The 25126-nt window shown below is 45.3% G+C and overlaps 1 protein-coding gene across 3 annotated transcripts in view; it reads right to left on the bottom strand.

Annotated features, from left to right (window-relative positions):
• RC3H2 (ring finger and CCCH-type domains 2) overlaps window positions 1-25126 on the bottom strand; it is a 2406224-nt gene that overhangs the window by 2132933 nt on the left and 248165 nt on the right. For all 3 annotated transcript variants that reach the window (XM_044058310.1, XM_044058308.1, XM_044058309.1), the window contains exon 2: window positions 23104-23403. In XM_044058310.1, the coding sequence (XP_043914245.1) occupies window positions 23104-23334 (231 nt within the window). In that variant the 5' untranslated portion in view covers window positions 23335-23403. The remainder of the gene's footprint in view (window positions 1-23103; window positions 23404-25126) is intronic.

Below are 25126 nucleotides of genomic sequence, written 5' to 3'. Positions count from 1 at the left end.
AACGGTTGCCATGTGCCATGAACCATCCTGCCCTGATAATGCCCCCCCCCCCACCCGATCAGGGAGGCATCCGAAGTGACCGTGGCTACCGGGGCCGGGGGAACAAATGGTCTGCCCTGATGGACTAGAGGAGAGGAAATCCACCAGGATAGATGGTTCTTGCAGGTTTGTGTCACCAGGATCTTGTGACGCATGGGAAGCTGCTGGAAGGACCATTGGGTAAACAACATCCATTGTAGTAGACGCATGTAAAAACGGGCCAGAGGAAGAAGTGTGATGGCAGCTGCCATGAGGCCCAACACTTTCAGGACCAACCTAGCTTGTACCCTTTTGCTGGATAGGATGATCCCAACGTGGTTTTGGATATCTAGGATTCTCTGACTTGTTAGGTTTGCTGACATCCGAGTAGTGTCTAGATTTGAGCCTATAAAGGTAATAGATTGGCAGGGCGATAAGGAAGACTTTTCGAAGTTGACCGAAATTCCTAACTGACCGCAGAGACGTAGAATGTAATCTCTGGCTTGGAGAAGTTGATGCCTGGTGGTGGTTGAGAGGAGCCAGTCGTCGAGATACGGAAACACCTGGAATCCTTGACATCTCAGGTGAGCCGTGACCACTGCCATGCATTTGGTGAACACTCTGGGGGCTGTAGTGAGACCAAAGGGCAGGGCTCTGAATTGAAAATGACTGGTCCCCAGCCGAAAGCGGAGAAAACTTCTGGAGCGTCTGTGGATTTTTATGTGATAGTATGCATCCTGAAGGTCTATGGAGCACATCCAGTTGTCTTTGCCCAGAAAAGGCAAAATCGATTGGTGTGTGACCATCCGAAATCTTGTCTTTTTGACAGACTTGTTGAGCCTGCTGAGGTCTAATATTGGTCTCCAGTCTCCGCCTTTTGGGGACCAAAAAGAACCTTGAGTAGATTCCGGACTCTAAATGATCTGTTGGTACTGGCTGGATGGCCCTTTTTTTCAGAAGCTTTGAAACCTCTAGTTTTGCAATTTCCCTTAGACCGGGTGGAACGTCTGGAAGGGAACCTTTTTGAGGGAAGGGGCTTTCCTCGAAAGGAATCTTGTAACCCTCGGATATGATCAACTGTACCCATTTGTCTTGAGAGAGGGGAAAACCAGGCTTCTGGGTACAGCGACAATCTCCCCCCGACTGCCTCCAAGGGTGGACAGTCGGGCAACACCTCAGGGACGCTGAAAGGGCTTGTCAGAGAGAAGCTCTCTGATGCCCTGGTTCTGCGGACCTCCTCTGCCCTTAGGGCTTATCGCCTATTGTTATTACCCCTCTGCCTCTGGGGGTAAATTGACCACGCAAGGCCAGGCGACTCCCTGAGATTTTCGAATCACATTTCCCTCCCTTCTGACCTTTGGGGTAAGGTCTAGAAGGGGTGGAGAAACGGACTCCTACGGCAGAAAGAGTCTTGCCGTCTTGCTCGCACCTGGTCAAAGTGTCCTTCACCTGAGGGCCAAACAATGTTGTCCCATCAAAGGGAGAGTTTGTGAAGGACGCCTTAAAGGGGTCTGCAAAATTACAGAGCCGCATCCAGGACTGACATCTGAGAGCCACTCCTGTGCCTGCAGCTCTACTCGCCCCATCGGCTGCATAAGAAATGAGCCGCATGGAGGAGTTGGTTATGGAATTAAGGATTCCCAGCTGAGAGGCAATTTTTTCTTGAGCCCCTGCCGCTGACGGATCCTGTACTACTTCACCCAATTCTTTGAGGATGTCTCTTTGAAGTCTGGTGAAGTGACAAATAATTCAGCGAACGCATAGCAAAGGTCGCGGAGGAAAACATCCGCTTGACATACCTGTCCATGGACCTAGACTCCTTGTTAAGAGGATGGACTGGCACGGAAGGATCTGCAAGTTCCTTTTTGGTGGCGGCCGCCACCACCATGGCATCAACCGGGACACCCTTGGTAAGAAACTGCTTTTCAGCGGGGGCCATGATAAACTTTGAAGGTCTCCTGGGGACTGGTTCCACCGAATCAGGAGATGCCCACGCCTTTCGAACTAGGATTTCCATGAGGGGGTCGAAAGGCGGAGACACCCAGGAGGTGGAGGGTCGAGATCCAAAAGCCTCCAGGTATACCGATTCATCCTCGGAGGGATTAATGGAGGGCCAGTTCCCCCTCTGTTTCAGGAGTTCAAGGATGTCTGAAAAGGAGACATCCTCAGAGGGAGATCTTAGGGACCCCTCCGACTCATCTAAATCGGTATCTGATGTTGTAGACTCAGGGGAGTCTAAGTGCTTCCTCTTGCAGGTCCTCTTACGCGGGAGTTCACCTGAAGGATCAGGAAAAACCTCAGAAGAGGAAGTTCTTCCCAATGGGGAGACCTGGGGTGATGGATCTCTGGGTCCGGGAGCAAGAGAGCGGGAAGAGGCATCTACAGGCACCATAGAGGGAGGAGCTAAAGGAACCGACTGCTGACCAAGCTCCGGGGCTAGCACACTCCTCATCACCTCGGCTCCTCCCAGGGAGGGCGGAGAGATCCCGCTCCAAAGAAACGGGGATCCCTGGTCCCAGCAGAAGGGAAGGCGCCGAAGCAGATGGCGGGGCCGAGCTCGCCAAGGCCGGCTCCGAGAGGGAGAACGGGGTCGGACAAGGGTCCGATGCCACTCGCCCCCTCGGAAACGACCAGGGAAGCCCGACGCCCGGATCCCTCCAAGGAAGGTCTCAAGGAGGAGATAGGAGTCGAGGACGACGGAGCCGAAAGGTGTGGTATCGGCTCCAAAGCAGCAACAGTCACGGTACCAATAATCTCCGGCTCCGAACTCTGTAGAAGAGTCGAAGGAGGAATTTCAGGAGGGTGTAGAATAGCGGTCGTCTGTTGAGACAGGCTATGGAGCATCTGGGCTAGTGCCTGTGATTTTAATAGCCTACTCACCACTCTCTCTAAGTCATGGTCTGAGAGCCTGGAAGACCTTGATGATCGGCTCCGAAGGCTCCGCTCCGAAAGCAAGGGAGAGGCTGGAGCCGAGTGTATAGATTCCAATGAAGGAGATCTAGACCTCTTTTTCGACGGAGCCATCGGAGCCAAAGAACGTTCGGCTCCAGGTGGAGCCGACAACTTGTCGGCTCAGAGCAGAGACAAAGATATCTCGGCTCCAGCCGGAGCAGAGACATGCTTCGACGCTAGGGTGTCGGCTCCAGCTGGAGCCGACACAGGTGCCGAAGCCAGGGTATCGGCGCCGGTACTGAAGCTTCCAACAAGAAAGGATCGGCTCCGGATGGAGCCGATGTCGACTCTGGCAGAGTCGGAACCAAGACCACAGACTTGGACACCGAAGTCTGGGTCTTGGGAGGCTTAGAGGGCTTCCCGGAGCCGACCTTAGCCGGGGAGCTCTCAGGCTTAAGAAGACCCCTGAGGATCAACTTATTTCTACGTTCCTGCAGGACTCTCTGGCTGAAAGAATGACAGATAGCACAGAAGTCCTGCAGGTGTAGGGGTCCCAGGCAATAAATACAAGAAGTGTGACCGTCTGTCAGAGACGTCTTCTGACAGCACGAGTCAAACTTCTTGAAACCTGAGACCCTAGTACCTTTGGACATGTCTGAGTCCTAATACACACACACACACACACCAATCAGACCAAAAAAGACACTAATAACTAAAATTTAGAACAGTGAGACACAACACCTACACACCTAAGGAAAATCCTGACAGGAACTGTGAGGGAGGGTAAGGCCTAAGGCCCAAAACACAGAAACTTATGAATAAGGGAACTAAAGGGAAATGGGTATGGAGCTAAGTGAATAAGGTTCACTAAAAAAAAAACTATAAAGAATAAAATGTTAGGGTATTGGGATATCTAAATCTTTCAAAAAGAGCAATGAAAAATCACTTACCAGGAGCTGGTAAAAAGGATGACCTCATTAGCGAAGGGGCAAACGAGATCTGGGTAATTACCGCCTTGCATCATGGGATATGGGGCTGCCTCGAGCTGGTAAAAGTGACTCTCAAGCTTAGCAAGTGCCGAGTCGGAGCCGAGGATCGGCTCCGAACCCATCCAGCAACAATGAAGGCGAGATTGACAACTTAACATCAGCAGTTTGCCTTTAGGCCAATGTACATATCAATTTCCTAAATGATTTACTTATTTTGAGCAATGACATGCTAGTACTCAGTTTATAAAACTGCCTTATTTTTATCATGGTTTACTGTTCTCTAGTTCATATAACTCCTTTTTTCCCCAGAATGCCTTGATGATTCAACAAGTTAGGTATTTATAGGGATGAGAGAGAGCTATGTAAGAGACTGGAGTACAATTCAAAAGATCCAGGCTATGTCCCTAGGGCATTGCACCAATCCTACCAAGCAATGCACAACACTGTAATTGGTCTGATTGTGTGAAACTAATAAACCTAGGGCCAATGTTGAAGGTCCTGTTCTTGTAGTAAAGCTACTATACGACTACAATGCAAACTGAACTCTTCCATCAGTCTCAAAGGAAGACAACACACTGGAAGTGCTCTGAAGAGCCTCCATCTGAAGATAATTAGATTTCTGCTCCCTATTAGTTTAGGGCTGGAGATAAATTAGACTTTCAAATCAACAAAACAGATGTGGCTCCAGCAGCTAAGATGATAAAATAGCAATGGGGGGACATGTAGTATAAAGTACAGTTTTGTACCTACCATAAATGTAGATGTCCGATAGGTATGCATCTGCAGTCATCACATATGGGTTGTCCTGCCTCAGGCAGCCCTTCGGTCGGCCGGATTCCAAAGTCTGGGTCTGGCCTCGGCTGATGTCGCACTTTCCCGACGCCAGAGCGCCTGGGGTATAAAAGCATCAGCCGACGCCATTTTCCTCAGTTTTTCTTGCCCCAGATGCCAGGTGCCCTCTAAGGAAGGCTAAAATTTGGAGATATGCATTGCAAAAACAAATCCAAACATGCACAGTACTATAAAAACAAATACACCATAATAGATCCCCCCAGCTAGCTATAAGAGGGGTAAGTACCCAAGAGGTATACCACAGAGGGGAAGGAGGGAGGGTAAACCTGACTGCAGATGCATACCTATCGGACATCTACATTTATGGTAGGTACAAAACTGTACTATGTCCTTCAAGGATGCATCTGCAGTCATCACATATGGGTAGAATACCATAGCCAATCTGGGGGTGGAGGTACTAAGTAAAGGATGGTGTAGCTAAGATACCCTGCAGGACTGCCGTAGCAAAGCCTGCTCTGGATCTGGAGTATAAAGGTAAATTGTAATGCTTGGCAAATGTATGCACGGAGCTCCATGTAGCAGCTTCTAAAATGTCCTTGGTAGCCAACCCTCTTAGGAAGGCTGTGGTGGTGGCTGTGGCTCTCGTGGAATGAGGTCTAATGTCAGCTGGCACAGTTTTTCCATGAAAGGAGTAACAAAAACAAATGCAATTTCCTATCCATTTTGAAATTGTCTGTTTGGAAATTGTTTTTCCTTGTGCCCCAGCAGCATATGCTACAAACAGCTGGTCAGTCTTTCTGTAACTTTTAGTTCTGTCCAAGTAGTAGCGCAGCTGTCTGTGTATATGTCCAGGGTGTGCAGAAGTTTCTCCCCTTTATTTTGTGGTTGTGGGAAGAATGTAGGCAAGTGAATAGCTTGGTTCAAAGATACCCTGGATACCACCTTTGGCATAAATGTAGGATTGGTTCTCAATGAAACTCTGTCCTGATGAAAGATAAGAAATGGCTGTACTGCCATTAGAGCTTGTAACTCAGATACTCTTCTTGCTGAGGTTACGGCCAGAAGGAAGGCAGTTTTCCAAGACAGAAACTGTAGATATGCAGATGCTGCTGGTTCAAAGGGAGGAAGTGTTAGTTTTTCCAACACGAAGTTAAGGTCCCAAGTAGGTAGAGGTGGTTTCCTTGGAGGATTGATGTTTTTGATTCCTCTTAGAAACTGTCTCAGGAGAGGATGAGAGAAGACAGGTGGATTAACATTGTATTCTGCTGAAATTGCTGAGGCATGTATCTTAATGGAAGAGTAAGACAGGCCGTTGTGGAACAATTCTGCCAAATATTCCAGTATATGCGCCATGTTCATCACTGTCACATCTAGGCCCTTTGTTGTGTACCAAGTGTGAAATCTTTTCCATTTTGCTGAATATGCCTTCCTTGTGGAAGGCCGTCGAGCTTCCATAATAATATCCTTCACTCTCTGGGATAGCTTATCCTGAGGAGGAGTCATGGTATTTTCCAGGCAGTTAGCTGCAAGGTTTTCAGGTTGGAATGCAGAGTCTTGAAATTGTGCTGCGTCAGTAGAAGTGGCCATAGGGGGAGAGGCCACGGTTTTGTCTGTGACATGCTCTTTAACAGTGGGTACCAGTGCTGTCTTGGCCAGTTTGGAGCTATCAGAATCACTCTGGGCTGCTCTGTCCTGATCTTCAGTAAGACCTTGGTCATTAATGGGAGAGGTGGAAAAGCATACACTGTTAGAGCTTTCCAGCTGAAAGAGAGAGCATCCACTTTCCATGCTTGTGGGTGGTACGTCCTTGAGCAGAATTTCTTCAGTTGTTGATTGTGGGGGGAGGCGAACAGATCTATTTCCGGCCTTCCCCATGATTGTGTTATGAGTAAGAAGATGTCTGGGTGCAGCATCCATTCGTGTGCATCCATGGTATTTCTGCTTAAGCTGTCTGCCAGTATATTGACTTTCCCTGGCACGAACTGGGACTGCAGCTGTATATTGAGTTTCAAGGAAAGTTCCCATAGATTCATTGCCAGTCTGCAAAGAGGGTAGGAATGGGTGCCTCCTTGCTTGTTTATGTACCACATAACTGTGGTGCTGTCTGTCCTTATGAGTAGGTGGCCTTGATGAAGAAAACGTATAAAGGCCTCGATGGCTTGTATCACTGCCAACATTTCCTTTTGGTTTATGTGCATGAGCAGCTCTCTTTGTGACCATAGCCCTTGGATACATCTGCCCTCCATGTGTGCTCCCCAACCTTGGTCTGAAGCGTCCGTAGTGATGGTTTGGTTGGCTCTTGGCTTGCTGAAGGGCAACCCGCTGTTCGACTGGCAGGCTTGAGCCCACCACAGAAATTCCTTTTGGAGGCATGGAATGAGTGGGATCAAGGTTTCTAAGCTGTGACTGTGCTGAGTCCATAAACTCCTTAGGTACCATTGTAATTTTCTCATATGCAGCCTTGCTTGTGGGATCAGAAGAATGCAAGATGCCATGTAACCCAGGGCCTGCAGGATTTTCCTTGCAGTCAGCTGAGTTTGTCTTGTCAGATTCTTGAAGTAATCCGGTAGTTGTTTTTGTTTTTCTTCTGTAAGAAAGGTCATTTGGGTGGTTGTGTCTAGATCCGCACCCAGAAAAGTTATTCTTTGGGATGGAACAAGTCTTGATTTGTGGATGTTGACTGTATATCCCAAGGCCTGCAGTAGGTGGATGGTATAATCCAAGTCCTTTAACAAAGTTTGCTTGCTGTCCGCTTGTAGAAGGCAGTCGTCCAGATATGGGTAAATTTGAATCCCCTGAAGTCTGCAGTGTGCAATTACTGATGCCAGGCATTTCGTGAATACTCTGGGCGCAGTAGATAAGCCAAAGGGCAATGCTGGGAATTGATAATGCTCTGACCCTGCAAGAAATCTGAGGTGTCTTCTGCAACTTTGTCTGATAGGGACATGCAGGTATGCCTCCTTGAGGTCTAGAGTCACCAGCCAAGACCCCTTGCCCAGCATGGGAAGGAGTTGCTGTAGAGTCAGCATTTTGAATTTTGGCACAATGAGATAAGTATTCAGTGCGGACAAGTCGAGAATAGGCCTCCATTGATTTTCTTTTCTTGGAACAAGGAATAATCTGGAGTAAAATCATTGGCCTTGTTCTGAAAGAGGTACCTTTTCTATAGCTTTCATTTGTATTAAGTTGGAAATTTGTTTCAAAGCCTCTGCCCTCTGATTTGGTGGCAGGTCTGGCATGCCTTTTCTTTTTGGCCATGTGTGGAAATGGAACCTGTATCCTTTGTCTATTATTTGCAGTGTCCATGTGTCCCTTGTAATGCTGTGACAATTTTTTGAAAATAAAGAAAGCTTTCCGCCCAAAGGTGCTTCTAATTGAGTCCTGGTCGGCAGAGTCAAAACAAAGTCATTGAGTCTATCCTGGTGTAGCAGTTGTAGTTCCTGCACTACCTCTCTGGTTGGGAGGCTGCCATTGACGGCCTCTGTAGGAGCCTCTAGCTTGCCCTCTACCTCTGGCACGCCTATTCCTGCCTCTCGGAGATCTGTCTGAGTCCGGAAAGGACCAATTCTTAGTAGGCCAATTTCTGCTGAATCTCGGTGGTTGGACTTGCAGAAAGTCTTTGACTGTTTGCACAGATTTTGCCTTTTCTTCAAATTTCTTTAAGACCTCTTGAGCCGTGGAACCAAATAATTTTGCTTTTCCATAGGAGCATCCAAAAGCTTAGCTTTAACATGGTCTGGCAGAGATTGTTCCTTCAGCCAGGCATGCCTACGTATGACTGCACCTGTCATAGCTGACCTACATGAAGCTTCCAATGCATCATAACCACACTGCAAGAAATGGTTACTAACCTGCTGGGAGTTATGTACCAGATCCTGAAGGGATTTGCGATCAAGGGGTTCAGGAGAAGACAGTTTCTTATGCAATTCATCTAACAAATACTCTTGGTACTGTATCATATGAAATTGACAATTTAATGCCCTCATGGAAAGAGTTGCAGAAGTATACACTTTCTTACCCCATCTCTCTAAAGCTCTGGACTCCCTTTCAGAGGGTAGAGGATTCCTAGCAGTGGCAGCTGCAACCCCTTTTGGGCCCTGGGAAATAGTTTCTGGATCAGCAGAGTGGGCCATGTACAGGTGTAGATGCGAGTCCGGGACCCTGTAGTACCTATCAGGTTTGGCAGGAGCCGGAGGGAGAGAGTCAGGGGCTGTACTAGCATCAGAGTACACATCATCAATAACATTCAAAACAGGAGGTATAGCTAAAGGCCTATGCTGAGGTAAATGTAAAAAGGTCCTTAATCTCTTTCTAGAATCAGAGAATTCCTGACCCTGCCATTGAAAATGTTCTCTCAGAGTGTAATGTCTCTCCAAAGGAAAACTCTTCAGGAGGGGAGGCCGAGGGAATAGATTCTTCAGCATCAGAATCCTCGTAGGCCGAATAAGCCTCCTCCTGGTGGTCTGACTGAGTAGAGCAATTAGTGGACTCATCTGAGGAGTGGGGTTCAGAGGGCTCAACCCTGGGCCTTTTGTCTGGAGGTGGTTGAGAGCCCCTGTCCAGATGAGGTTGAGAACCTCTAATTAAGGAGATAAGATCGTCTGCTAAGCTAAGAATCTGTGAGCCAGTAGAAGGTCTCTGAGAGGTAACCTTGGGAGGCAAAGCTTTAGTAAGTTTAGCAGCTTTAGCCCTAGAGAAAGCCTTAATGGACATGGATGCAGGAGGTCTGGCTGCACCACGTGCAGGAGTAGATTTGTCTAAAGGAATGGTGTCGGAAGGTTCCTGGACACCAGTTTCAGAAGGTAATTCAATAACCGACTCGGCCGGGGCCTCCGGGGACGAGGTAGTCGGTTGTGCGGTTTCGGTAATCGGAAGTACCAAGGACTCTGTTTCAGCCGAGACCGAGACACTCTCGGTAGGCCTGACTGTGGTTTCAGCCGAAACCACGGCCCGCGTGTGACGGTCCTTGTCCTTCCGTTTCTTAACTAAATGTGAAGTCGGGGTCTCCGACGGCATCTTGTAAGCAAAACTAGCCCCAAAGAATTCCTCTGCAAACTCCGACCGACGTCTAAGAGTTCGTCGGTTGAAGGAAGCACAGGCTGAACAGGCCGAGACGTCGTGGTCTGGGCCTAGAGAGGGGAGGCAGTAAGAGTGGAAATCCTTATGAGGTATTTGTTTCCCACAAGTTAAACAATTATTAACTTTATCTGACATCGGCTGAGGCAAGTAGGAGTCCCCAACGGGGTACTTAGCTTTTTCGAAGTCTTCGGTAGCTGAATTACAGGAGCTGACCGACCGGCACTTGCGAACTGCTTCTGCTTCGGGCACCACGCGGCAAGAAAGACTGGGGAAAATGGCGTCGGCTGATGCTTTTATACCCCAGACGCTCTGACGTTGGGGAAAGTGCGACATCAGCCGAGGCCAGACCCAGACTTTGGAATCCGGCCGACCGAAGGGCTGCCTGAGGCAGGACAACCCATATGTGATGACTGCAGATGCATCCTTGAAGGACATCAGTAGCAAGTTATGCTACCTCACAAGCTACAGTTAAATACACATGCAACAAGCGCAGGGAAAAAAAATTAAAGTCACATGAAATCTGTGCCTTTGTATTTACAACATTGTTTTATAGGAATTTGCATACAGTTGCCAGTCCTTCCTATAAACCAGACTTCGCTGTCATTTCTTATGTTTCTAGCAAATACATGTCAGATATATATAAATCCAGTGATGAACAGCCCAATCATCCGTCCTACAACTTTGCATCCTGTATAAGTTCACTCTCAGACTACAACTTGTGAAACGGAGCTGTGTGCTGCCCCCATTAACACCAATCTCATAAAAAGTCAATGCCTCAATAAACACAGGCTTCAGTTAATAACAATTATCCTCCTTAGACAGCAAAAATCAGTTTAAAAGGTAAAGCAGTAGCAGTATGCCAGTAAGCAACCCAAAAGACAAGAACATGCACATTCACATTTTCCTTCATAAAGGGAATGTCATTTTCAGAAAAGAATGGGAAGATAAATGAGGAATCAGTCTTTGTTTTCTGTTTTTCCCAGTGTTTGGGTAAGGATAGTAGGTTTTACACAAGCACTTTATCTGAATGACACAATCCTGGATTGACAAATTAGGATGGAGCTTCTACCTTTGTTAAGAAACAGAAAAGGTATGGATGCAGTCTAAAGGCCATCAACCAGGAACACAGAGTAAAACAAAGGAAGCACTTTGCTACAAAGACCATTAACCTCATATAAGGCCACAGCTTTATTTAATTGTATTATGTACTTAATCAGGTCTCTAGCTGCACAGGTCAGTGTAAGGTGCAAACTGCTCACAACTTTTGTACTTTCCTTCAGGCGCATCAAACAAAACTGTCAGCATGGTAAGAGTATTCGAGGATAAATACTCCTCAGACTAAAAGTTACTTAGCTGACAGGAGTAATAGTGCTATGTTGAGACAGTACTCCCCGACAAAAAATACAAGCGTAGGTGCTACTGGTTAAAAAGGAAGCTAATATTTCTAGAAAAGGACTACTACGTTCAGCAGCCTGTTCTAAAATGGTAGATGTTTCATCATAATGCCTTCCTACACGTTGTATGCATCAGGGAAAAGTACAGTTTTGTACCTACCATAAATGTAGATGTTCGAAGATCCACATTGCTGCAGTTCTTACACTTGGGTAGTCCGCTGTCCTCGGTCGGCCCGAATATCAAAGTATAAGGCTGACGTCGGTCAAGGCGCATTTAACTGACATCAGGACGTCAGGGTACAAATGCGCATGACCGACGTCATATCCTCAGTCTTTTCTTGCCCCAGATGTCAGAAGACCCTAAAAATAAAGGTCAAAACCAAAAGACAGCAAACAACCAAACCACCACCCTTGCACTAACAACATGTACAATATATACAAAATACACAATATGTACAACCCAACCCACACAACCACCTCTAACTACAGAGGGGAAGGAGGGAGGGTAAATTGGACTACAGCAATGTGGATCTTCGAACATCTACATTTATGGTAGGTACAAAACTGTACTATGTTCTTCATCTCACATTGCTGCAGTCCTTACACTTGGGTAGAATCCCAAAGCAGAGGTAAGGGAGGATGGCTAACTACAAGGAAGCAGGAGCTGCCAAGATGCCCTGCAAAACAGCAGTGGCAAAACCAGCCCTGGATTTAGAGTAAAGTGGCTGGTGATAATGCCTAGAGAAAGTATGCACTGAACTCCAAGTAGCTGCCTCCAAAATATCCTTGGTTGCCACCCCTCAAAAAGCTGTTGAAGTGGCAGTAGCCCTAGTGGAATGAGGCCTAATCCCAGCTGGAATCTCCTTGCCATGATGGGAATAACAGAAAGCAATGCAAAACCCAATCCACTTAGAAATAGTTTGTTTTGACACAGGCTTGCCCTGAGAACTCAAAGCAAAAGAAACAAACAACTGCTGAGACTGCCTGAACCCTTTAGTTCTGTCCAAATAATATCGCAACTGCCTGTGTACATCTAAAGTGTGCAAAATCTTTTCCCCTTTATTTTGGGGATTTGCATAAAAAGTAGGCAAATGAATAGTTTGGTTTAAAGCCACACTAGAAACCACCTTAGGCATAAAGGAAGGATTAGTACGTAATGATACCCTATCCTTATGGAAAATCAAGAAAGGCTCAACCGCCATAAGGGCCTGCAATTCAGAAACCCTTCTTGCAGAGGTAATTGCCAACAAAAATGCAGTCTTCCATGACAAATATTTCAACTCAGAAGTAGCTGCAGGCTCAAAAGGTTGTAGAGTGAGTTTCTCCAACACAAAATTGAGATCCCAAGCAGGAGTAGGAGCTCTTCGTGGGGTCTTATATTCTTTGCCCTCTAAGAAATTGCTTGAACAAAGGATGAGAAAACAATGGTGGGTCACAATCATAGTGAGCCGAAATTGCTGCAGCATGAACCTTAATAGAAGAGAAAGACAAACCTTTGTCCAGTAACTCAGTAAGATATTGAAGAGCCACACTCAAATTAGGCTCAGAAACATCAAAATCTTTGCTGCACTCCAAAATAAAAATCTCTTCCATTTATCTGCGTACACTTTCCTTGTACTAGGCCTTCTAGCTTCCAAAATCACATTCAAAACTTGTTGTAGAAGTTGAGGCCCTCTATGGTTCAAAACAGAATATGCCATGCTGTTAGGTGAAGAGAATGAAGTTTGACATTGAGCAAATGACTGTCCTCCTGTGACAACAGGTGCGGAATCGAAGGCAAAGGCCATGGAGGCTTCCGTACCAGACTTCTCAGTAATGGGTACCAGTGCTGTCGAGGCCAATCTGGAGCTATTAAAATCATCCTTGGCTTGTCCTGTCTGACCTTTAGAAGTACCTTTGGGAGGAGAGGCAGAGGTGGAAAGGCATACACATGAAGATTGCTCCAATTGAAAGAAAGAGCATCCACTTTCCAAGCTGTGGGATGAAACCTTTTTGTGCAAAACTTTGGCAGCTGATGGTTTAGTGGAGAAGCGAACAGATCTATGTCTGGAGTTCCCCATGACACTGTCAATTTCTGAAACACTTGAGGATCCAATTTCCACTCGTGGGGATCCATAATTGCCTGCTCAACACATCTGCTAAGGAGTTCTGTGCTCCTGGCAGAAACCTTGCCTGAAGATTGAGTTGTAAACTGAGAGCAGTCTCCCACAAAATCATTGCTTGCCTGCATAGAGGATAAGAATGTTCCCCTTGCTTGTTGATGTACCACATGACAGTTGTGTTGTCTGTTAGAATCAACACCTGCCCTGGAAGAAGTAAATCCTTGAAAGCTATTAATGCAAACTGGACTGCTAACATCTCCTTTAGATTGATATGTAGATGTTGTAGTCTGGCAGGCCACTTGTCTTGTATCCACTTTCCATTTAGATGAGCTCCCCAAGCTTTGTCTGAGGCATCTGTCGTTAAAATCTGACTCGCCTCTGGCCGGGTCACAGAGAGTCCCTTGTTTAGGTGACATTCCTGAGCCCACCACAAAAATTCCTTTTGAATGCAAGGTATTATTTGAATGACAGTGTCTAGATCCTGGCAGTGCTGTGTCCATACATTTTGAGATACCATTGTAGCTTCCTCATATGCAGTTTGGCATTGGGAAGCACCAGAATACAAGATGCCATGAACCCTAAGGCTTGAAGGACTGTCCTTGCAGTCAGCCCGGACTGATGAGATAGCTGATGGAAGTAAAGGGATAGACTCTTTTGTTTGTCCGGGGTTAAAAGGCCATCTGGGATGCTGTATTCAGTCTCACACCCAGAAAGCACATGTCTTGAGAGGGTACTAGACTGGACTTTATTTCGCTCACAGAATACCCTAGGCATCTTAGCACTGCTATCACATATTCCAAATGACGAAGGAGCTCTTCTCTTCCTTGAGCCAGAATCAGGCAGTCGTCCAAATAAGGATAGATCTGTATTCCTTTCAGCCTGAAGAAAGCTATCACTGGAGCCAGAACTTTTGTGAACACTCTGGGCAGTAGATAAGCCAAAGGGCAATGCAGAGAACTGATAGTGAAAAGTCCCAGCTCGAAAACGCAGATACTTCCTGCAACTTAGCCTGATAGGAACATGAAGGTAAGCCTCCTTGAGATCCAAAGTTACCATCCAATGATCCTTGCCCAGCAGAGGCAAAAGCTGTTGTAACGCCAACATTTTGAACTTGGGAATGTCCAGATAAGTGTTGAGGATAGATAGATCCAAAATTGGTCTCCACGTGTTCCCCTTCTTTGGTACTAGGAACAGGCGAGAATAAAATCCTAGGCCCACTTCTGGCATAGGGACCGGCTGTATGGCCCCTAGTTGAAGTAACAGAGAAATTTGCTTGTGAGCCTCTATTCTTTGTTGAGGAGGAACGCCTGGCATGCCCCTGAAAGGAGGCAAGGTATGGGAATAAAACCTGTAACCCTGATGTTTGATATCCCATACCCCTTTGTCTTGGGTAATTAAACCCCAATTTTCTTTGAAAAGTGCCAACCTTCCTCCCAAAGGTGCTGCCAGACGAGAAGGCTCTGGCAGCTGAAAAGGTAGGTCATTGGGTCTGTTTACGAAAGGACTGACCCCTGCCCTCACCTGAAGACTGTGCAGGAGAACTCCCTGTTCTAGGCCTGAAAGAGCTCTGAGCTCTGCCCCTACCACGTCTAGATCTACCCCTAGACTGGGAATCATAAGAAGGATACGTCCACCCTTGAGCAGGCCAATTTCTGCTAAACTTTGGAGGCTGAACCTGCAAAAAATCTTTAACAGTCTGCATAGACTTAGCCTTGTCTTCCATTTTCTTTAAAACTGCCTCAACAGGAGGACCAAACAACACGTCAGATTGTAAAGGAGCATCTAAAATCCTTGTTTTAACATGTTCAGACAAATTTTGATCCCTAAGCCAGGCGTGCCTGCGAAGAACTGACCCAGTGGCGGCCACCCTAGATGAGGCCTGTACAGCATCAAAACCACATTGCAAAGAATGCTTACCCACCTGTTCAGAAACATGCACTAAATCTTGCAACTCTTTACAATCAATACCTACTGCCAGAGCATCAACCTTAGACTTTAATTGTGAAAGGAGATAGTTCTGATATTTCAACATGTGAAACTGGCAATTCAAAGCCCTCATAACAAGAGTGGAAGAAGTATAAACTTTCTTTCCCCATCTATCCAAGGCCCTAGCCTCTTTGTCTGCAGGAACCGGATTCTTAACAACAGAAGCCTTAACACCTTTAGGCCCCTGGCTAACAGTTTCTGGGTCTGCCCTAGGACTCTTAAAAAGATACTTATGAGCTTCAGGCACCCTGTAATACCTATCCGGCTTGACAGGAGCAGGAGGCAAAGAATCAGGATTAAGAGAAGCCTCTGTAAAAACATCTTCCACTACATCCAAAACAGGAGGTATAGCCAAAGGCCTATGCTGGGGTAAAAACAAAAATTCCCTAAGCCTTTCCCTGGAATCAGAGAAGTCCTGACCTTCCCACTTAAAATGCTCCCTCATGGAATGTAGAGTTTCTGAAAAGAAAAATCCTCAGGAGGAGAAGCAGAAGGAGTAGAATCATCCATATCAGAATCAGAATAAGGAGAGTACTCCTGCAAGTCTTCAGCAAGACTCTGACACATCTGAAGCTTGCTCAAAACTCCGCAGCTCAGGGTCCACGCTAGGCCTCTTATCAGGAGGGGGCATAGAACCCCTAATCAAAGTAATCAAATGTTCTACTATTTTAAGCATATGGTTCATGGGCACAGTGCCTGAAGAGCTAGGGTAACACCTACTGAAGCTAAACCTGGCCTGCCCTGGGAGAAGCCTTAGAAACAGAAGGAGAGGGCCTAGCCACCCTAGGAAGGGAGGGAGAATAGTAACCTGAGAAGCCCCTCAGCCTGACTTGCCTCCTGAGAGGCCACATCTTGCAATACTAAAGTCTCACCCTGGGAACACAAAGAACCTCCGTGGAGCCACCGGCTCCACCGACACCTCTAAAGAACCGGCGTCCGTACAGACGGTTCTTCCAGCCTAGGCTTAACTGCTTTGTCCTTGCGCTTCTTTCGAAGAAGCGGGCCGGAGCATCCGACGGCATTTTGTAATTGCACCGCTTCCCAAAGACTACCCCTGCACAATCCAACCTCCTCTTTATAGTGCGCTTATTAAAACTAGCACAAGAGCGACAGCCAACAACGCCGTGCTCAGGCCCTAAGCAAGGAATACACAAAGTATGATAATCTCTATGCGTATCTGTTTCCCACAAGAAATGCAATTATTGACTTTTTCTGACATCCAGTAAATCACTGAGGCAAGAAAAACTAAAATATTCCCAACGGGTACTTAGCCAACTTTGAACTCGGTCTGAAACTTCAAATCGAAAAATCTCAGAACGCCAACCGCACTTGCAATACTGCTTCTGCATCGGACCATGCGGCAAAAAAGACTGAGGATATGACGTCGGTCATGCGCATTTGTACCCTGACGTCCTGATGTCAGTAATGCGCCTTGACCGACGTCAGCCTTATACTTTGATATTCGGGCCGACCGAGGACAGCGGACTACCCAAGTGTAAGGACTGCAGCAATGTGAGATGAAGAAAGTACAGTTTTGTACCTACCATAAATGTAGATGTTCGAGGATCCACATTGCTGCAGTCCTAACTATTGGGGTAGTCCGCTGTCCAGTCGGCCCGAATACCAAAGTATATGGCTGACGTCGGTCAGGGCGCATTAGACTGACGTCAGAACGTCAGGGTACTAATGCGCATGACCGACGTCATATCCTCAGTCTTTTCTTGCCCCAGATGTCAGAAGACCCTGAAAAGATAAGGCCAAAACCCAAAAACTCCAAACATACCTTCACCAAAAAATATGTACAATATATACAAAATTAGCAGAAGACAACCTCACCTACACAACCACCCCTAAACACAGAGGGGAAGGAGGGAGGGTAAATTGGACTGCAGCAATGTGGATCCTCGAACATCTACATTTATGGTAGGTACAAAACTGTACTATGTTCTTCATTCCACATTGCTGCAGTCCTAACTATTGGGTAGAATCCCAAAGCAGAGGTAAGGTAGGCTGGCAAATCATAAGGAAGCAGGAACTGACAACATGCCTTGCAAAATAGCTGTGGCAAAACCAGCCCTAGACTTAGAGTAGAGAGGAAGGTGATAATGCTTAGAGAAAGTATGCACTGAACTCCAAGTAGCTGCCTCCAAAATATCCTTAGTTGCCACCCCCCTTAGAAATGCTGTTGAAGTGGCAGTAGCCCTAGTGGAATGAGGCCTAATCCCAGCTGGAACCTCCTTGCCATGATGGGAATAACAAAATGCAATGCAACACCCAATCCACCTAGAAATAGTTTGTTTTGACACAGGCTTGCCCTGTGAACTCAAAGCAAAAGAAACAAACAACTGCTGAGACTGCCTAAAATCCTTAGTCCTGCTCAAATAATAACGCAATTGCCTGTGTACATCTAAAGTGTGCAAAATCTTTTCCCCTTTATTTTGGGGTTCTGCATAAAAAGTAGGCAAATGAATAGTTTGGTTTAAAGCCACACTAGAAACCACCTTAGGCATAAAGGAAGGATTAGTACGTAAAGATACCCTATCCTTATGAAAAATCAAAAAAGGCTCCACTGCCATAAGGGCCTGCAACTCAGAAACCCTTCTTGCAGAAGTAATGGCCAACAAAAAGCAGTCTTCCATGACAAGTATTTCAATTCAGCAGTAGCCGAGGCTCAAAAGGTTGTAGAGTAAGTTTCTCCAACACAAAATTGAGATCCCAAGCAGGAGTAGGAGCTCTACGTGGGGTCTTATATTCTTTGCCCTCTAAGAAATTGCTTGAACAAAGGATGCGAAAACAATGGTGGGTCACAATCATAGTGAGCTGAAATTGCTGCAGCATGAATCTTAATGGAAGAGAAAGACAAACCTTTGTCCAATAACTCAGTAAGATATTGAAGAGCCACACTCAAATTAGGCTCAGAAATCTCCAAATTGTTTGCTGCACTCCAAAATAAAAATCTCTTCCATTTTTCTGCGTACACTTTCCTTGTACTAGGTCTTCTGGCTTCCATAATCACATTTAAAACTTGTTGAGGAAGTTGAGACCTGCTGTCTTTCAAAACAGAATATGCCAGGCTGTTAGATGAAGAGAGTGAAGCTTGACATTGAGCAGATGACCGTCCCTCTGAGACAACAGGTGTGGAATCAAAGGTAAAGGCCATGGAGGCTTCCTTACCAGACTCCTCAGTAATGGGTACCAGTGCTGCCGAGGCCAATCTGGAGCTATTAAAATCATCCTTGGCTTGTCTTGTCTGACCTTTAGAAGCACCTTTGGAAGAAGAGGCAGAGGTGGAAACGCATACACATGAAGATTTTTCCAACTGAAAGAAAGAGCATCCACTTTCCAAGCTGTGTGATGAAACCTCTTTGTGCAAAACTTTGGCAGCTGGTGGTTTAGTGGAGAAGCGAACAGATCTATGTCTGGAGTTCCCCATGACACTGTCAATTTTGAAATACATGAAGATCTAGTTTCCACTGTGGGGATCCATGATTTGTCTGCTTAACACATCTGCTAAGGAGTTCTGTGCTCCGCAGAAACCTTGCCTGAAGAGTTAGTTGCAAGCTGAGCAGTCTCCCATAAAATCATTGCTTGCCTGCACAATGGGTAAGAATGTGTTCCCCCTTGTTTGTTGATGTACCACATGACAGTTGTGTTGTCTGTTAGAATCAACACCTGCCCTGGAAGAAGTAATTCCCTGAAAGCCATTAATGCAAACTGGACTGCTAACATCTCTTTCATGTTGATATGTAGATGCTGTAGTCTGGCAGGCCACTTGTCTTGTATCCACTTTCCATTTAAATGAGCTCCCCAAGCAATGTCTGAGGCATCTGTCGTTAGAATCTGACTCGCCTCTGGCCGGGTCACAGAGAGTCCCTTGTTTAGGTGACATTCCTGAGCCCACCACAAAAATTCCTTTTGAATGCAAGGTATTATTTGAATGACAGTGTCCAAATCCTGGCAGTGCTGTGTCCATACATTTTTGAGATACCATTGCAGCTTCCTCATATGCAGTTTGGCATTGGGAAGCACCAGAATACAAGATGCCATGAACCCTAAGGCTTGAAGGACTGTCCTTGCAGTCAGCCCGGACTGAAGAGATAGGTGATGAAAGTAACTGGAAAGAGTCTGTTGTTTGTCCGGGGTTAAAAAGGCCATCTGGGCTGCTGTATTCAGTCTCACACCCAGAAAGCACATGTCTTGAGAGGGTACTAGACTGGACTTTATTTCGTTCACAGAATACCCTAGGCATCTTAGCACTGCTATGACATATTCCAAATGCTGTAGAAGATCTTCCTTTTCTTGAGCCAGAATCAGGCAATCGTCCAAGTAAGGATAGATTTGAATTCCTTTTAGCCTGAAGTAAGCTATCACTGGAGCCAGAACCTTTGTGAATACTCTGGGCGCAGTAGATAAGCCAAAGGGCAATGCAGAGAACTGATAATGAGAATTTCCAGCTCGAAACGCAGATACTTCCTGCAAGTTAGTCTTATAGGCACATGAAGGTAAGCTTCCTTGAGATCTAAAGTTACCATCCAGTGATCTTTGCCCAGCAGAGGTAAAAGCTGTTGTAACGTCAACATTTTGAACTTGGGAATGTCCAGATAAGTGTTGAGGATAGATAAATCCAAAATTGGTCTCCACGTGTTCCCCTTCTTCGGTACTAGGAACAGGCGAGAATAAAATCCTAGGCCTCTTTCTGGTACAGGAACTGGCTGAATGGCCCCTATTTGGAACAACAGAGAAATTTGCTTGTGAGCCTCTGTTCTTTGTAGAGGAGGAATGTCTGGCATGCCTTTGAAAGGAGGCAAGGTATGGAAATAAAACCTGTAACCGTGGTGAATGATATCCAGAACCCATCTGTCTTGGGTAATTAAATCCCAATTTTCTTTGAAAAGAGACAGCCTTCCTCCCAAAGGTGCTGCCAGGCGAGAATGAACTGGCAGCTGGAAAGGCAGGTCATTGGGTCTGCTTACGAAAGGACTGACCCCTGCCCTCACTAGAAGTCTGAGCAGGGGAACTTCCTGTCCTAGGCCTAAAGGAACCCTGCGCTCTGCCCCTACCACGTCTAGACCTACCCCTAGACTGGGAATCATAAGCAGGATAAGTCCATCCCTTAGAAGGCCAATTTCTACTAAACTTCGGAGGCTGCACCTGCAAAAAATCCTTAACAGTTTGCATAGACTTAGCCTTGTCCTCCATTTTCTTTAAGACTGCTTCCACAGGAGAACCAAACAACACATCAGACTGTAAAGGAGCATCCAAAATCCTCGTTTTAACATGCTCAGCTAAATTCTGATCTCTCAACCAGGCGTGCCTACGAAGAACAGAACCAGTGGCAGCCACCTCTAGGAGGCCTGCACAGCATCAAAACCACACTGCAAGGAATGTTTACCCACCTGTTCAGACACATGAACTAAATCCTGCAATTCTTTACACTCAATACCTTCCGCCAGAGCATCCACCTTAGATTTCAGTTGTGAAAGGAGATAATTCTGATATTTTAACATGTGAAACTGACAATTCAACGCCCTCATGGCTAAAGTGGAAGAAGTATACACTTTCTTTCCCCATCTATCCAAAGCCCTTGCCTCTTTATCAGGAGGGACAGGATTTTTAACAACTGAGGCCTTCACACCTTTAGGCCCCTGAGAGACAGTTTCCGGGTCTGCCCTAGGACTCTTAAAAGGATACTTATGAGCTTCAGGCACCCTATAATACCTATCCGGTTTAACTGGGGCAGGAGGCAAAGAATCAGGATTCAGGGAAGCCTCTGCAAAACATCTTCCACCACATTCAGAACAGGAGGTATAGCTAAAGGCCTATGCTGGGGTAAAACAAGAATTCCTAAGCCTCTTCCTGGAATCAGAGAAATCTTGACCTTCCCATTTAAAATGCTCCCTCATGGAATGCAGAGTCTCTGAAAATGAAAAATCCTCAGGAGGGGAAGCCGAAGGAGTAGAATCATCCACATCAGAATCAGAATAAGGAGGATACTCCTGCAAGTCTTCAGCCGAAGACTCAGAAGCCTCCGAACATTGCTCAAAACTCTCAAACTCAGGTTCCACCCTAGGCCTCTTATCAGGAGGGGGCATAGAACCTCTTATCATAGTAATCAAATCCTCTGCCATTTTAAGCATATGTTTCTTAGGCAAAGACCCTGAAGCACTAGGAGAAACCCCCACTGAAGCTACACTTGGCCTGCCTCTCAAAGAAGTCTTGGAAACAGAAGGGGAGGCTCTAACCACCTTAGGAAGAGAGGGAAGAACAGCCACCTGAGAAGCCTCCTCAGTCTGGCCTACTTCCTGAGAGGATACATCCTGTAACAGTAAAGTCTCTCCCTGAGACTCCAAAGAAACACCTGGCAGAACCTCCGCTCCACAGAGCCTTCCAAAGAACCGGCGCCTGGGACTGTCGGTTCTTCCCCTAGGCTTTGCTGCTTTGTCCTTGCGCTTTTGGCGAAGCCGCCGGAGCATCCAACGGCATTTTATAATTACAACGCTTCCCAAACACTAACCTGGCACAGTCTAACCTTCTCTTAATAGTGCTTGTTAAATCTAGCACAAGAGCGGCATCCAACAACGTCGTGCTCAGGCCCTAAACAAGGTATACACAAAGTATGATAATCCCTATGAGGTATCTGTTTCCCACAAGAAATACAGTTATTCACTTTTTCTGACATCCGGTAAATACTGAGGCAAGAAAAAACCAAAATAATCCCCAACGGGGTACTTAGCCAACTTTGATTCGGTCTGAAACTCTGACTTCAGAAACTTTCAGAACGCCAACCTGCACTCGCAAAATTGCTTCTGCATCGGACCATGCGGCAAAAAAGACTGAGGATATGACGTCGGTCATGCGCATTAGTACCCTGACGTTCTGACGTCAGTCTAATGCGCCCTGACCGACGTCAGCCATATACTTTGGTATTCGGGCCGACTGGACAGCGGACTACCCCAATAGTTAGGACTGCAGCAATGTGGAATGAAGAACATCATCCAAAGTTCACACTGCACATCAATTCAGCCCCACTAGCAGCAATATTAAGTACTTTCTGAGCACAGACATATTACACTTCATTTGAATAAAATACTACTGATGTCTTTTCAACTCTTTACACAGAAACAAAACAAACACCATTACTTACACAGACTTAAAAAACAAGAGGATTAAAATAGAGTTGCAGATCATAACTTGCTTATTATCTGCTTGAGACATGGATACCACAAAATTCAGCTCAAAAGCTAAGCTCAAGATGTGACTCTTGGCATCCATATTGAGAACGCATAACAGCAAGTTACAACTGGCGATCTTATCATAATTCTTTCTAGAGCATGCAGATTTGTCAGGTTTTTAGTACCATTAGCTACAAAAAAATAAAAAAAAAAGTGTTGCACTGGATTTGAAAGGCAGGAATGGAGTTTGGAACTGTGCATACTACCTGCTTAAGGGAACAACTGGTTCCCAAATACATTTTAGGAAATATAATGTAGACAGAAACAAGTTGAAATTAACCAGATTTATGTTCTACTGCTGTTATATACACTCAGATAAGAGTTAAACATCATCCTCGTTCAGCTACATTATAACATCAGACACGATGTTAACAGCATATGGGTGCTTAAGCATTAAGGTCTGGTATCACTCTATAGTAGCCTTGAACCAGGATGACATGCAACTTATACAGTGCAGTAACAACGCAACATGCACTACAATGCAGTTAAACATATGAGACATTAACTATAAAGCACAGTCATTCATTAACGGTACATTAAATTGCATGCTTTTACAAAAAAGACTGGAAACAGTTTTCATTTTCATGGGTACTTATATAAAACTACTGAAAAATCTTACCTGGGCACCAACTAACTGAAGAAGTGCAAAGTTAACAGGCAGAATGTCAATGTCTGTGTTGATGGTAGTCTGGTCAAAGGGACATTGCTTGCGGTGAAGTTTGTTCAGGCAAGTCTTGCAAACAGTGTGTGAACATCCAAGACTAATGGGCTTGTGGACATTTTCATTGAACTCATTGTAGCAGATCGGACATGAGAGAAACTCTGTCCACTGTGCCGCCTGCACAGGCATTGTGAAGCTTGACTGAGTTGGTTTCAGTGGACCAGCATAACGCTACTTTACTGCTGAATCATTCAAAAGCTGTACAGGAAACATGGACAAAAACAGAAATTATAAACTGCATAATGCACTGTTCATACTAATGTTAAACAATTATATGCATTTACCGAATTTTGGAATTCAGGCAATTCTAGCCACGTGATCAAGTGGTGCAAGTTCAATATATTTTCTGACTTACTGCAGACTTTTTTTTTTTTTTTTTTTTACCCACAGCTGTTACAATAAGGAAACTAGAAATTTGACTTAGTGGCATGCAATTAAAAGAACGCAGGCTAACAGATTCTTATTTGACTGCAGACATTGCTATGTTACTAACAATACAAGTAATAGGGGTTTAGAAATAAGCCTAAGCGATCAACAGCCACCATACCTTCAGTAGATATCATGCACTAAGGTCAGCTATAGATGTAATGAAAGGAATAGATAATGACAATGAACTAGAGTGTCAGAATAAGCCCTGAATTAATACTTCTGCTTATGCTGCAGACACACCTCATCCTTCACACAGTACTATAACTGAAGGATATGGCCAAGCAAGACACCTCCCTTCCACATACCAAGCCTTACTCTGCTTACTAAGGTCTTATTTTAAGCAATCACTGTATTTAAGCTTCACTGGGCATTCAAACATTCCAAATCCATTAGTGATTCATATGGTAGTATAACTACCAAATCAGGCCTCCCCTGAAAACATGCTACTGGCCTAGTGGGACTAACTGATCAAAAGATAAATAAATAAAATAAATAAATAAATGGATAAGTCCTGTTATTCAAGAGATTACAAAGGAATGAGTTACTCCCAGAGTCAACATTTACACATATTTGGTCCACTTTATTTATGTTCCTGGCCTCTTCCTTATGGCTGGATTTAAATTTCTACCAGAGCCCCAATTCTTATTCTTCACTGATATTCAACTTTCTGTGGTGTAGCACAGCGTTTTTCAACTGCCAGTCTGGCAAAAATTTCCTGCCAGTCCGTGAATCAGTACACTTTGCATCCAGTTACACAGCACCTGTTGCGTCTGTGCAACCGTCTTTTTACGTCTTTTGTCTTCTGCACACACAGAATTTGAATGCCAGAAGACATTTGAAATGCAGACCACAAATGGGCAAGTGAGAGGCAGGTGTGTGTGTATTTGTCTAAGTGGTAGGAGGACAGAGGTGTGTGTGTGTGTGTGTGTGTGTGTGTGTGTGTGTGTGTGTGTGTGTGTGTGTGTGTGTGTGTGTGTGTGTGTGTGTGTAAAAAGAGGAAGGGAGGAGTCTCTGAACTGTCCAGATTTGTGCCTGTATTTTCAGTCTGTTCCTCACAAAATTTGTATATTTTTGAGTTTACTTGTGGTAAATCTGTTGAGGAAGGAATTCTGACAGGAATTTGAATTTCAAACTACACATGAAAACACAATAACCTTTACTCTAGCAACTTAAGTTTCGAGAGCAATATTTATAGATGTTAAGTTGTCTATCTCGCCTTCATTCTTGCTGGATGGGTTAAAGCTCGAGTTGGTTCCACTATCCCACAATGCTAGGCGATAGTTACCTCAGATCTACAGCTTGAGGTTGGTTTTCGTGAGTTTTAGCTTTTCTATAAAAGTTACTCTTTTTACCCCTTTTTAGTTTAATTATTCTTAAATTAGTGTAGTTCATTGAACTCTATCCCGAACCTAATTTTTTCCGTTTCTTGTTAAAAGAACTTTTAGTTCTTCCCTTGGGCCTTAGGCCTTCCCTTCCTAGGGAGTGTTTGTGT

This window comes from Protopterus annectens, chromosome 16.part0, assembly GCF_019279795.1.
Source record: "Protopterus annectens isolate FY-2018-M chromosome 16.part0, PAN1.0, whole genome shotgun sequence".
NCBI classification, from domain to species: domain Eukaryota; kingdom Metazoa; phylum Chordata; order Ceratodontiformes; family Protopteridae; genus Protopterus; species Protopterus annectens.
Note: the sequence above shows the minus strand (reverse complement) of the source record. Positions and strands in the feature narration are given on the sequence as shown.